Consider the following 15,964-nt stretch of genomic DNA (forward strand, 5'->3'; position numbering starts at 1 on the left):
TTAGGCATCATTCTGACTACTTAGTGCCAATTATGTTTAGGCTATATTTTGCCAAATATTTTAAAGTTATTTTGTGTTAATTTATGTTAAACGTTATATATTCATGTCAATTCCTTTGACAACTAGTTCTTTTATATAAACCAACTCATTTACACTGAACCCAACCTCTAAAAGCATATGGAAATACATATGATTTTCTCTAAACAAGAAATACCAATCATTTTTATCTGTGAACTAATATCACTAGACATAATGTCTAAGGGGGATTATTAAACAAGTATAAGTGCTTGAACAAAATTTAAAAAGGGAAACATAGCTTTATGATTTAAAAACTTTTATATCTCAGGTTGATTAAAATGTCTTGTATAAATCTCTAAATTCTTATACATCAACCTTTCAGTAGCTTGTTAATGACCAAAATAATATCAATAAGTTCTTGAAGGTTTTCATTAGCAACTTTAAGTTGAATCGGTTCAACAGGCGGTTCTGAAAAATTAGCATCACACTTAGAAGGATCACTTAGAGCAGCGGAAGCATGCGTATTCAAACCTTCATAATCTTTAGACTTTAATAAGTCTGGCAAATATCCAAGATTAGCAATAGCGTCATTATAATTTTCCCAACACAAAGAATATCGTGTCTTTAATGTTGAATCTGTCTCTTATTAAATAACATTGCAACAAGATTACGCACGTATTGTGTGTTCTTTTGTGACAACTCTATTGCAATCGTCATAAGATCTTTAAGATTTGAATTTTTGGATCGAGGATCCTCCCTTAAAACGGATAAGCATACATCATTTTTTTGTGTTTTTGAGCAGCTATCGTCTATCAGATCGGCTTTTACGCTTGTTAATGTGACGGAGATTAAAAGTAGAGAAACTATCAGAAATGGAGCAGAGCTATGTGAGAGTGTCATTTTGAATGATAAAATGTTTTTATTTTCTAACTTGAGTTGTGATGAGCGTTTTATATAGCCATGTTTTTAATTGACGAGCCTATTGAGATAACTATGTAATTAAAGCGAGGGCGACTTTGTGGAAAAAACAATTACTCCCTCCGTTCCATTTTATGTGGCACTATTTCCTTTTTGGTCAGTCCCAAAAAGAATGTCACATTTCCTTATAAGGTAACTTTATAAAGGTACAATTTCTCTTTTATTCTTGTTGGTCCCACTTAATCTTAAAATAATACTCCAATACATTTATGAGGAGAGAGAAAAAAGAGTCTACTTTTTAAAGGGCAATTTAGTAAACATTTCAAAGTCTTCTTTTATTTCTTAAACTCCGTGCCCGGTCAAATGTTGCCACATAAAATGGAACGGAGGGAGTAAAATATAGTCTACTTATATTTATTCTTTTCTAGATTTTGTTGACTTCTTGTTTCACAGTAGATTGACAAAAAGTTAATATTGTAATTAAATAGCAAATTTGAGTCATCTCCATAGTAGATATTAATAAGGGCAAGTTTCAATTATATACGAAAAAATAAGAAATTTATAAAAGAAAGTAGCCCATTTTCTCTTTACAGAAAAATAGCCCAAAAGGTTCATGGACTCAACAGACCTCGGCCCAAAGTCATTAGTCCATTATTGCTTCTTCATTTTTTTCAACGTTAACTTTTGAAAAAAAATTCAAAATGTCACCATTTTAGCATTTAATAGGACCCCTTAGCCATATTTTTAATATTTATTAAAAATGTCATAGTTTTCTTTTGTTATAGAGATGATTATGTATTTTTTTCATTTGTTTAATTTTAAAGAATACAATTAGTTAATAACATAAAGGAGAAAATCATGGGAAACAATATTTTAAAAACTTTTAAATTGAGATTTAAATAAAGAGATATGGAGATACATTGTGAGGACATAAATACAAAACTTTTGATGGCATACTATTTGAATGAATCAAATAAAAAAGAAACACAAACAAAAATTATGTTGTATTCCATATAATCAGCTAGAAATATACTATTATGAACTACTAACTTTGTATCCACTGTCAAGGTTGAATACAATTTGATGAAAAAAATACAAAACTAGTAGACATACAATTAGAATAAATACAAAATAAGAAACACTATAACAAAAAAAAATGTAGTATTTCACATAATCCCCACAAAATAATATTATGTACTACAAAAGTTGTATCTAAACAAAAAAATTTTTGTGTATATTCCACACAATCAGCTGCAAAGATACTATTATGAACTAGAAACTTTGTATCCACTTCCGAGGATGAATATAATTTGATGACATAAATACAAAACTAACGGGCATACAAATATAAGAAATACGTAAATATGTTGTATTCCACAGAATTCCAACAAAATAATATTATGAACTACAAAAGTTATATCCAATTCATAGTATGAAAATAAAATGATGATAAAATTACAAAACTTGATGGCATACAGTTAGAATTAATACAAAATTTATGTATAAAAACCAATGAAAAATGATAGATACACTATAGTTTAGTTATGAGTTGTATCCAAGCATAAGTAATTTTTTTATAAAAGGGAATACATATTATACTCCCAAATTATTTAAATTTGAAACGGAACAAGCGAATACATATGCACATAAAGTAATTTTATCTTCATGAAGTTGTTCATCCACCATTTGATCTTCACTGCCTTTTCGACTTCATCACTAGTAGACGAAGTGCCTGTCGATTCCTTTTTCTTTTCATTGTTTGTGTCCTTGCTCTTGATGATGTTTATATTCTGTAATTGAGGAATGTTTTGCATGCAATAGAGTCATGTAGATGCTTAGATATGCTTTCTTCTGCCATTCTATCCGTCGATTCTACTTTATCGACTTGTCCTTGAGTGATACAAAGATCAAAAGACGGAAAATTGATCACAACATGGAATACCTCTTGTAGTCCTCTAGTCTTTGTCCATTTTAGCAAATTAATGAAGTTTTATTACTTATTTCTCATAATATCTTTAATATTAAATAGTTATATAAAGTGAGTAATAGTCAAAGTGTTGTAACATCATTAATAAGGTTAATTTAGTAAAATACATCTCTAGCTACAATTTTTTAAGGAGGAAAAAATGACACAACATGACAACTCATAGACTAAATTGAAAATAAATGACCTACTTTTAGTTTATTGGTAAAAAAAATATATTTTTTTTTTAATATATATTTGACATCCAAAAGCCACATATTTTGAAAAGCTTTAAAAAAATCTGATTTTTCTCTCACCCATTTCCTATTCTATTATTTTATTGTTCCAATTTTTTTAGAGTTTAGAGTTTGAAAAATATCCGTTTTAACGCCTGACTCTAATAATGAAAAATAAGCACACAACTTTCCAAAGCAACTTAATTAGGCCAATCAGGTTATTTTTGTAATTACAATGAATTGATCCAACTCCATTGGTTAAGGAAAGGAGTTTGTAGATCCTTTGAATTATTTTGAGTTGTCTAACAATTTTATCCTTTAATTTGCTTGCATCAGTGCTTATGTAACAGGTGATCAGGTGTATTTACTGTGGATCCATCCCTTGCTTTTGGACTATCCATGCCATAAAAATAAAATATTTTTATAATAAAGTTTGTTTTGAAATTTACCTTCTTACATAGCAGTTGGAACCAACAAAAGTATAATTTTTTGTGTGTGTGAAGTTACTAGAATTTAAATCAACTCTCATTAGCTCAATAAATCATTGTTTTCTGTTAAAAAAAACTTTATCCTAATTATTTTTTTTAGGTGAAATTAATCCCCTGAAGTAACATGAACTAAATTAAAGAGTAGTCTAGATGTGTCAGGCGTCCAAAAGACATATTACTCCGCAAACCAATTCATGGAAATGAATTTCCAAATTATTATTGATATCTACATTCATAAGGAATGACAAATCACAAAGGAAATATAGCAGTTGACTTGCTACATCAATGAAATAATTATGATATTGGGTAAACAATCTGTTTTGATACATGTTTTTAAGAGCATGTTCTTTTGGTCCCATCGATTGAAAAACATGTTCTTTAGGCTCCCAAAACATAAATGAAAATTTTTTTTCATAAAAAGAAAACTTATAGTATTAAAATTTAGCATAGTATTATTGGGTTCATGCTCTACACGGACTGTAATAGTAATTGAGTGAGAGGAAGAAAGGGTAAAGAGGGGATCGAAAGTCCTAATTCAACGGTAAAATATTTAATTTTTACTTATTCATATTTGACTTCACTCATAAAAAAATAATAAATAATAATAAGATAATTTTACAATATCACCCCTATTAATTAAAAATCATCAAAATGTTAGGGTATGAATCATAGCATTCAATAACAAAGTTAAAATAAACACAAAATGATATAGTAAATTAAATATTGAATTCTTGATTTTCCAAATTGAACAAGTCCGAGAAAGTATTTAGGGGTGGGTGCCAAATCAGAAACTTTGTAAAATACTCGCATTTCATTCTTTAAAAAAAGGTAGTAAAATTATGAAAAGATGAAATTCTGAGGGCATAATAATCATATCATCCAAATTTATAGGCCAAAGCAAAACTAAAGTGGTGTACTTTACAGTAACAGCACTAGCCAAGTGGAGCAGCAGAGAGGATCACACAGCACAACACATAATCCCAATGTCTCATGATTCCCAACAGACAAAAAAGTAACTAAAGATCACAGCATGCAAAGATTAAATAAAATAAAAAGACACTCGAGATTCGACCATAACACGCTTGCATAAAGTGTAATCATCAACCCATTATCCATTAAACAAATCATCAAAGTCATAGAACAACAATAACAAATAGCAGCTCCAATAGGTGAAAGTTTCACATATTGGAGAAATTATTCAAATACCTTAATAGAGTTTGCAACTAGTGGAAACATATTATATGCTAGAATGAGAAATTAGATATAGCAGCTAGCTAGCTACAGCAGACTTATTGTCCTATCGCCGGACAAAGGACCATATTCTACGTTACGTTACCCCCTCCAGAGCAGCAATTCAGCAATACGGTGTAAAAAGTTCTTCACATATGCAAAAGATATGACTACGGTTCATAATCACTTCGACTGAGATGGTGATAAAGGAAGCAAAGTTACCCATACCACAAAGGAAATCAAGCATAGGTCTTCAGATTATCGACTCCAAGCTTCTGCACTTCCACCTTAAGTGACTTGAGGTATCTGACAGCTTCATCAAGAACGGTGACAGTATTCATCCTGCTAGCACCAGGGATGATTCCCTTTAATACCTTGACCATCTTCTTAAGTTTCCGGCGTTTTCTCTCACTGCAATTGCTAGTACTACTGCCAGAGGATTTCCTGAAAGAAGAGGTTCTGCTCTTTTTGGATTGACAATCATAGTTTGAGTATGATTCAGGGGAACTGCATCCATAGATTGCATCGGTGCGTGCAGTGCTCACCTCTTCTTCATCATATTCCTCGTGTTCTTCCTCTTCCAAGCTGAGCAATGCATTTATATCATCTGAATCTTCCTTCAAATATGTAGAAACTTCTGTATTCTCATTGTTTACAATTTTTCTCTCCATGCCGTCTTGGAAGCAGGTTGAATTATAATTCATATCAGGATATGGGAACTTGGAGGCCATGGCAGGGTGGTACATGATCTGGCTTCGGTAATCAGTCTGATCAAAGATGATGAAATTCTTTGGACATGCCTCAGAGGACTGAAATTCGAAACCATGAAAGGGCACAGAAGATTTGAAACCAGTAGGAAGTGCCATTGTACCAAAGACTGATGGAGCAGGAATATCGAATATATTACCACCAGCTGCATTGTCTTCCAGAGAGACAAAAGGCTTTTGAGGGGAAAATTGATAGTTATTCTGCATGAGTAACTAAGTCAAAAGAACCAATGAACTGGACTAGAAATGTGTTTTCCACTTGGAAAGTTTTAAATATGAAAATAGCTAAGAGTTACAAAAGGCACAGACAAACGAGAGTAACGTTCAAGGTGTATTAGTTGTAGTAAAAAAACACTGACAATTCCAATCAACAGTAACCACACTCAGTGCTTAATGAGGTCATTCTGATTTCGTATACACTGAAAGAGAACCAACAAACCCCAACTTCCACAGGCTTTGCTGAATAAGAGCAACAAGAAGCAAGCAATCCCAACCTCCCCAAAGCTTTCACTTTAGCAGACTACGTTACAGGTTTAAGCAACTGACGGAAGTACTCAGCCTGTAAAAAAGAAAAAACAAAAAACCATATCATTGGGTTGTCATAAATTTAGAACAAATACAAGAAAAGAAAAATATTAAAAGAAGGAAACTATATGCCTAGAAATAATCCAACTATTTTCCTTTTCTTGAGGGTGAATGGAACCACCATACACTTGGTAGGATGAGCATTATACAGAAGGCATACAAAATTTATATCTCAATACAAACGCAGTCATCTGTATGGATCTCAAGATGCCTATGGAAATTATATAGCGGTATACTACATTGAGGATATACAACATTCTGTACTCAACCTCAGTGATGAAATAAATATTGATAGAAAGAGGAATAGTGTTAACATTTTCATTACGGTTTAAGCCAAGTCTATATATAAAGAATGTGAGTAAAAGATCATGCACCCGGCACAGAATACCAGTCAGAACATAAACAGAAAACTGAAACACAAAAAGCACCACCCCATACAACATTCAATTAAGTTTTAGTTGCTTGGTTTCTGTTTCCTTTTAACAGTACAAGTTTAGTTGGATATCAGTGCAGGAGAGTGAATACCAATTTAATCGAAAAGGCAAGAGCAAAAGCTAAAAGAACAATTACCTGACAAACTAGCATCAATTGGTAATAAGCAACACTCCCCACATGCATTTTAATCTCACCAGCTTCTTTGACTGCTCTGTATCTCTTCAAGGTAATCGCAATGTACATTCTCAACCTCCAAATGGACTTTAGTTTCAAGAAATATGAAAAAAAAGAGATCTTGCAATCTGTCAAACCAAACATGCATAAATGAGTAAAACATTAAAGAACATCAATACAAGCACAGCTTATTTCTCAAATAAGTAATGCAATCCTCTAAAAAGTTAATGAGTTCCTCACCTGATTAACACTAATGTAGTACAACACTACAACTTTGGTTTCCAATTCTCTATTGTCAAACCAACTAAAACTATTTTCCTCTACATACTTTTTGGCAGTAACCAGTTTTTTTATCTCTTGGGTATTACTGTTCTGTCAGTAAATAATCCGCAATACTTACATACTACAACAACAACAGCATACCCAGACCTTACCTCTACCTCAGAGGTGCAATATTTACATACTGACAAATAAAATATTAAGGGCTGAAGAGACAGATAGAGATTTTAGGAAATAAAAGAGGCTATCTCACCTAGTAAAAATGGGTTACAGAATCACGCGAAAGAATACCACAAAGCGCACACACTTCACACAATAACTCAGAGAAGAAAATGCCCACGGCATGTTGATTGGTCCAGTGCAGTATATTATAGTCTTCAATCCAAGCCACTATCAGAATAGCAAAACATAACTCCAAATATCAATAATAATTAATAAGCACACAAATAGCTCATCTTTAACAATAATCACACAAATAGCAAAACATAACTCCAAATATCAATAATAATCAGTAAGCACACAATTTTTTTTTTATGACAAGGAAACCCGCAGCCGCTACCCTTTGGGTGCGCGCGCACAGGGTAAAACTCCCGCTACTATGCAATAGTTCGCAAACCACATAGGAGAAGTAATCCGCACTAGGCAAGCCTGGTGTGACGAGCTCGACCCAGAAGAATCAGTAAGCACACAAATAGCTCATCTTTAACAATAATAAAGCACACAAATAGCTCATCTTTAACAATAATAAAGCACACAAATAGCAAAACATAACTCCAAATATCAATAATAATTAATAAGCACCCAAATAGCTCATCTTTAAAGTAATAATAAGCACACAAATAGCAAAACTTAACATTTTAAAAGTTCATAGAAATAAACACCAACTTAAAATGCTTCCTTCAAAAGGAAACTAATATTCTTTACACTAAAACTAACATAAAACTCCTTCATACAAATAAGCTGTCGAAAACTAAAACAAAGGCTTGGACTCTAAAATTCCCAGCAAATCACAAATGGTTAAAAAATCACCAATTGATGCAAAAGAAGTTGAGTAGAAGAGATCACCCCTCTATGAAATTCACAAACATCTACACACATCATTGAATCAATACAAACCTAAAATCAATTCAATACAAGAAACCATATCGAATCTAAAAACCTCAAACAGTTACTTTTTTCTCCTTTCTTCACTAACCATACAAAATTAAACCAAGAACACAAATACCCACATCATCACATCAAGTCAGATAAAATCCCAAACCCAGAAACAACCCAATCTACCTCAAATCAAAGATTAAAGCAACAAATCTAAAAACAAAAGAACTTTGAACATACCCAAATGAAAAAAAGATCTTTGTTGTTTCTTCACTAGATTTTCTGAAACTTTTTCTAGAGAGGGAGGAAGTGAGTGTCAGATAGAGAGTGATGCAAATGTTGAAGAAGAAGCTCGTGGTTTGTTATTGGGATATGCGAGTGAAGAGAGGGGTAGGGGTCAGGGGTAGGGAGGGGACTACTAGTTAGAGCCTTAGGGGTAGAGACAGGAAAGAGTCAAAGGTGGAAAATCTGAACCGTTGGATTGAAGAAAGAGAAAAGTTTTCCGTATAATGCGGGTGAGTAATTGACCGTTCGATCAGATTATGAGAGCACGCGTGAAAGCTAAAGTGGGCCTCATCAGGTTTGACAAAAATGGCGCATCTTACCTATATCCCTCTAATATTTTATTTTTCCTTGTTCACTTTTATTTGTCATATTTAAACTCAACATATTAAAAGGAGTATTTTTTAGAATTTGTTTAACTATTGGGAATAGTGAAACGAGAGTCAAGACTAGTGGAGCTTTTTATATAATTTCAATAATTTAATTACTTACTTATTGTTCTACTAAATTTTTTATTTGAAAAAGTTATCCAAAACCAAAGTTTGTACTATGAATGAATTGTTTTTCAAATTTCATTGACATTTTTCACCTAACGATTTGCATTTTTGGTCTTTTTCATATATGAAGCTTTCAACCAAAGAAGAACATCTTTTTTCTTTTCTTTTCATTTTTTTCAAGTTTTTACTCATTGTTGTTTGAGAATAAGAAAAGGGAAAGGAAAGTGATAACATGTTATTCTCAAGAAAAAATGTGAAGATAGAGAAGAAAAAAGTTATTTTTTTGTACATGTCATATATATTACGAATATAATATGACAAGGTAGTAAATGTGTGAAGGTATATACGTATATATTATGTATAAATACAGCTCATCGTTAATTATTATTCAAAAAGAGAGTATTAAGTTTATTGGTTTTATGTATATACGTAGTTTATGACAATTTTTTTATGGGATTGAGAATGTAATTGTCTCTTCTTTATTTAGGTCAAAAGTGGCAAATCTTTGTATTTTATTTATGGTTAATTTAGTGATCGAAAGTTTTGTAATTTTAGTCGTTCAAATTATTTTTCTTTTTGGATGAATTGTTATCTTAATTTTTTTAATAAATTATTTCTTTTATTCGGGTATACTTAATAACCGAATAATCAAATAAAAAAAATAATAACAATCAAATCAATATATAATGTTTGATTTAATTTTAATAATTTAAAAATCAAATAAATTAACTTAGCTTTGATTTTGATGAATAATTGACTCAAGCCTTTGTGTTAGTATGGATTTAGATTTTCGAAGTGAGCCAAAGTCCACTACAGTTCCCAATATATGATTATTTTTTAAAAAGATATAACCGATGCAATGAAAAGAACAATAAAAATGTTTGAAATACTATAAGCACAACTCACTAAAAACTTATGTGATGCCAATGTTTCGTTGAATATTACTGATCAAACACTCCAGAAATCGTTAGATAGCTTCGACAAACATAGATAGTTTTAAAATAAAAATTAGTATTATCATTTTATTCTTTATTGAATATTATAATTAATTTCTAGATAACTTATTTAGTAATTAGTATCAGGATAAGTTATTTCTCCAAGGATGAAATAATAGTATCGAAATTAGTTATTCAGGGATAAAAATGATTAAAATATCCATGAGGTCCTTCAAAAAAAAAAATCTACTAGGAGGATATTTTCGTAAATAATAATTTCTTCTTAAAAAATTTGTGATGCATATTATTTTTAATACAATTCATTAAATAATTTATTAAAAATAATTAAATAATCTATTAAAAATAATACCAAAATAATTAATCTCAGCCTAATATGTCTTCAAACCAAACCATCCTTTATTTTCTTGCCTTAATGTGTGGTTATCGTTAATAGGATGCATATATGGTCTCGTTTATGTTCTTTCTTTTATACTCATGGATACACTATTTTATCCTAATAGAATATGAAAATGGCTAAAGACATTTCATCCATCTCATTTTAACTGTCGTTTTTTGTATTGTACTAAAAGTATAATTTGGAAACCTTTGACAACTCTACAGTTGAATTTCTAAGGTTACAATTTTTTTTTAGCTAAAGCGACAATTAAAATGGGACGAGAGAATGTAATAGTTTGCTTTGCTAACTCAATTAAAGATAATAAGTATAATTAAGATAAGCAAGTTAATTATCATGCGGACAAACATTCTATTGCAAGACATTATAGAAGATGACGATAACATTGGTGTTGTAAGAAAGAAGATTTAGACTTTTTAATGATCTTTTAACAAGTAATTAAAATTATAGAATGAGTTAATATCCCACGCTTGAATAAGATACAATGAAGAATGAACAACTTGTACTTCACATTTGACAACTAACAAACATTAATTCTGTGATCATTATTGTAACTAGTTTTATTATTTTACAAGTACTTAACACATAATTAATCATTTATTCATCCCACGCCAACCTATAGAATCAATATTATGATATATATGAGTTGTACTTTGCAACTGATCGACATGTAGAAGAAATTAAACTTTCTTAAGATCATATGCATTCTTTATTAAGTTAAGGTTAGTTTGTCCAATCATGTTTATGTCAACCTAGTCAAAACTAAGTAACATATGACAGCAAGATGGTTTAGTTTTAACTATCATATACTTGTAGTTTGTGATATGAAAAGTCAAAAGTTATTAATATGTAATGTATTTTATCATATGTGCTTGTATCTTTTAGAATTTATCTATAATATTGTTATTGTCGCTATATCTGACATGAAAGTGAGGTTTGAAGGAGCAAAGGATTAGAGTGATCAATACTTAAACGACTCAAAAAAGAAGAAAGACATATATAGTAATTGATCAAATGTTTTGAGAAGTTACTTACTTCGAAGATGTTTTCGAGGTGAAACGACTGCTATATATCTCACTTGAAAATTGTGTAGATGAGAGGATATAGGATATATAAATGTAATTGGTTAGCAAAATCTTAATGAATCATAATTAGTGATTTGATTAGCATCAATAGTAGTAGCAATTTGAAAAATCCATAAGAAAGTTCAAGCATGCATCCAATAAAACCTTGATGCTGAAAGATCAAAGGGCCACAATTTTATCCTTTTTCAGATAATAGCAAGCATTTTTCAAAAGTTATTAGCCAACAAGTGTTAAATTGTCAACATTTAATGGACCACCATATGGTTATATTCTTTGTTGGCTCAAACTAAAATATTTGAGTCCAAAAAAATAATCTCTTTTTTCCCCTTTCATTTTCAAAGGTTGTCTTTTGTTTTCAATAAGGCTTTCATAGCTTTGAATTTTGTGCATAAGCATGCAATTTTTGGACAGCAGCACGCCAATTTGCCAACCTTACTATTGTCATTTATCTTTGTTGTCATTAGCCATTCACACTTTCAAAAGTTTTTGCATTGTCTCTCTAGTTGACGTTGTTTTATACTTATCATATTTCATCCAGTCTTGTAGTATCAGAATTTTTATTGAGTAAATTTTACATCTACTTATATAGTAACAATTAACTTAATTATATGTATGATTTTTCGACAAAGAAATTTATTCGAGCTCTCGAGATTCACCTCTATTTCACATCCTACGATCATTTTATTAACTCTTTTTTTTTAATATAGTTATAGAGATAGTGATAGTTATATTTATCTAACTTGATGTTTCTCACATCTCGAGTGTATGAACAAAATGAATTTGACGTGGTCTACTTTTGTAGGCATGAGGAAAAAAGAGTGAATAAATGTTGTGCAATGAGCTATGAGCTAAGCTAGCATGCTTTACCATTTAATATATAATATATTATATTGACTTTTTGAAGGAAAAATAATGACACATTTTCATTAATTATCTTATAGCGGTTCACAAAAAAGAATGTTTAAAACTTTGGTAGGAAAATAGCTTCAATGAATTAATTTGAGTGTCAAGTATATATATACTAGGGGGTTAGTGCCCGTGCAAGGCACGGGCAAATTTTGTATTGGGGTTGCATGGGCGAATTTTCTATTGGCGTGAAAATAAATAAGACGTGGTGATGTTTTAAATATATTACATTACTTTAGTGTAAGGTTATACAGTAAGCTTGCTAATAAAAAGGAAAAACGGGTGTTAGTGGTGCAGTTGCGGGTAAGGTTGTCGAAGTTGAATTCTGAATGGAGTTCTGGCAAAAAGAGTTGACTGGCCTTTGTGGCAAAGTAGAAACTGTACAAAGTGGTGGGGCAACTGATTGATTTGATGAGATCTCCAAAAGTGAGCAAGCTTTGTATTTCCTGTAAGGCAGGAATATCACATTAAATATTTGTATTTGAGATTATAGCATAAACAAATGGAATTGGACTTACCTTCTCTGTACAGAGGTCAAAAGTAGCTTGAATTAACAGTAAAAGTTGTTTTGAAAGAAAATGTTTGGTTAGTATGTGGTAGAAATAGTAGTTGAACAAAGAATTAGGAATGGTAATCACCTTTAGTTTGGTTTTTCTGGAGTTGGTGGCTCCAGCTTCTGCTTTATTCTTAGTGATAATGATTCTGCCTATTTACTCACTTATTCTAGTTCAACGTGTTGCTTTCTTTTGCTTGCTTCCTGGATATTGGTTTTGTTAGGTGATGTAGGAGGATATGTGGTGTATTCCTTTTCCATGCACGACTAGATATATAGTTTTGTAGCAGTTGTGTTTGGAGCACGTGCAAACGCCTTTTTTGGCCGAATAGAAAAGATCTTGTTGATAAAGTCTGTGTGGAGATCTTTCATAGGTGGACAATTGCTCTATAAGAGTGAAATGAATATTTATGAAATTAGCCCGAATATAAAAGATCTTGTTGCTAAAGTCTGTGGAAATGAATACTTATGAAATTATTTTGATAAGTTTATTAATGTAAGAATGATACGTATATTATTTAGCTATAACTTATACCTTAGTGGAAGTTCTTTCGTAAATCTGTTCTGCAGTCAGGGATAGTAATTTCTCTCCTTCTTTGTTCATAATCATCCTTCTTGTTGTACCAGAGTTATCTTCCAGATTTACATTAAATCGGCACCTGTGATTGTATGTTGAAAACATTATTACTCATAATTGCGAATTAAGAAGTAGAATAATTTTATATCATTGGTGCAGTAATAGAGTACCTGGGGATGAGCATTCTCTGTTGACCACAGTTCATACAGTGAATTTGCATGATGATCGGATAACGGACGTCCTGTCCACAATTGGAACATACTAAAACATAGTATTTCTTTTGGTCAGCTGGGAAGGATATCTTTGCTTCGATTGAAAATGTTTGTCCCTGTGTTAGGAAAAGAGTGAATGCAGGTGTTTGTAGTGAGTTTTAAGATTAAATAATGAATCAATTTCTTACTAACATCTTCTTGAGATTCGGCGTTTGCAATTAGGATGACTTCTTCATCTACTAGAATGGAAATGAGAGATCCAGATTTGGATGTGCTCCTCAAAGTAAATGAAGTAAGTGTTGCTTTGTTTTCTGTAATCCTGCAGAGAATTCCCAAGAAGGTTAATTGTTGACAGTGTGTAATTTATCTATGTAGAATAACACTGAGAATATATGAAGGAGTACAATAATACCATGCTCGTAGTTGCTGGCTCTGTGCATAGGGGGGATCAATTAGAATTGTTGTGTTGAATTTGGTTGTCAATGATACCCCTGTGTGAGCTAAATTAGCTAGTAATAAGTGTGAACTCAGAGAGGACCAGATACAATAGTATTCTAAAACAAATTCAGACGTCTATGACAGAATATCCTATGAAAATTTCAAAAATGTATCACAGAGTTGGAGAAAAGGAACAATTGAAGCATTGTGCCTTCTCTAGTTTATGTTTCCACAATTTTGTGTCTTCTTGATTAGGCATTCATTATTGAGTATTGTCGATAAAATAGAGAGATCCAAAGCAGCAAAGCTGTATTTTTCTTTCAATTTTCTTGACAGCAAAATACTCGTCGCAGTACCTCTGTTGTTTGTGTAAAATGAGCAGAGCAAAGGCAGGCAGCATACCTTTGTTAGCTTGGAAGATCGACGAACTCGAAAGAGGGCTTTGCATATTCACAGATGTAGAGAAAGAAACAAATAACAGGTGGCATCTGCAATGGAGGTACCAAATAGGTGTCAACAGAAGAGTGCCTTGAATTTTTTTAAGAATGAAGATGACGCGTGAGTTGTTGCAATGTTTAAATGACGCGGAAACCGAAAAGGCAAACAGGTGGAGTTTATTAGTAGGTCAAATTATAGGTGAAATGACGGAATTATCCGTGAATTAGAAGTGGCCTTCATTTTTTATCTATTTACGGAAGTTGCCTTAAACGTACACGTGTAAGCAATTTACTAATTTCGTCGGACTGAGGAAACCTTCACTTATTTAGAATGATATATGGAGAGAACTGTTTACAGTACAAGTTAAATATACATGTGTTATAGAAATGTTTTATCTTTGAAACTAATTTTATGGAATATTTTTTGGTGTTTGATTGGTTATAAAAGTAAGTAATATGTGCCAATCATAGAATTTATTGAAACAAGTTTTGAAATCAAATTAAAATATTTATAAAAAGTGAATATAAGGAAAAACATGGTAAGTTAACATCGAGTAAATTTAAGGAAAAATTACAGAATTCCCACATTTTAGTTTACTTATTACCATTATTCCCTATAAGTTTTACAAATTTCCAAAATTCCTCATTTTCGCGCATCAGATTAGTGTATCTCGCGCATCAGATTAACGTATCATCGTTTATATTATTGTATCTCGCGCATCAGATTAGTGTATCATGTATAAAATGTACATCAGATTATTGTATCATGTATAAAATGTAATGTATCTTACTTAATGATTAATGTATCTCGCGCATCAGTTTAATTAATTAACACTTATATTATTGTATCTGTTTGAGGAAATTCTGTAATTATAAACTTTTAAGGGATAGATTGTAATTTTGCTTTAAAAGTATGTGATTTCTGTAATTTGACTAAAATTTAATCCTGCGAATAGTTATTCAAATTATAAAAATTACCTACCAAAATTACTTTAGCAACAAAATCATTCTAACTATTACTATCTCCGTCCACTTTTAATTGTTATATTTTCCTTTTTTAAAGTCAAATTAAACTATAAAAACTTTGACTAATATTTTACAATGTATTTTTTCATCATATTGATATGCAAAAATAACAATTTATAATAATTTTCGTATAGTTTTTAAATATCTAAAGTTTTTATTTAAAATATCGAATTAATGTAATCTTAATTTTAAAAATTAATCAAAATTGATTATCAAAAAACGTAACAAGACAAATAAAATCGGATGAACAGAGTATTACACTTACTCAAAAACACTACAAAATCACTGTTGGATGGGTCATACAATGGTCAGCGTTAGCTGTTAGATTTCTATCCATTAATACATGTCAATTTTAAAAACTATAAGGACTTATTTTGAGTTAGTGTATATTTGAAAGACTATTTTGAGTTGAT

General features: G+C 31.1%; 1 protein-coding gene and 1 pseudogene across 1 annotated transcript; both read right to left on the minus strand.

Moving 5' to 3' along the window:
* Positions 1–388: 388 nt before the first annotated feature.
* LOC125847282 (pectinesterase inhibitor-like) lies at positions 389–918 on the minus strand (annotated as a pseudogene).
* A 3,792-nt stretch (positions 919–4,710) lies between these two features.
* On the minus strand, positions 4,711–8,607 carry LOC125848382 (transcription factor bHLH144). The gene is made up of 4 exons (XM_049528236.1): positions 8,429–8,607; positions 7,347–7,483; positions 6,776–6,942; positions 4,711–6,179 (listed from the first exon to the last, which is right to left on the minus strand). The coding sequence occupies exon 4, from the start codon at positions 5,825–5,827 to the stop codon at positions 5,093–5,095; it is 735 nt and encodes a 244-aa protein (XP_049384193.1). The 5' UTR covers positions 5,828–6,179; positions 6,776–6,942; positions 7,347–7,483; positions 8,429–8,607; the 3' UTR covers positions 4,711–5,092.
* Between the last annotated feature and the right edge of the window lie 7,357 nt (positions 8,608–15,964).

This window comes from Solanum stenotomum, chromosome 12, assembly GCF_019186545.1.
Source record: "Solanum stenotomum isolate F172 chromosome 12, ASM1918654v1, whole genome shotgun sequence".
Lineage (NCBI taxonomy): Eukaryota > Viridiplantae > Streptophyta > Magnoliopsida > Solanales > Solanaceae > Solanum > Solanum stenotomum.

Excerpts from the sequence above, each read along its gene's own strand:
- LOC125848382 (XM_049528236.1), bottom strand. The coding sequence starts at position 5,827 with ATGCAGAATAACTATCAATTTTCCCCTCAAAAGCCTTTTGTCTCTCTG.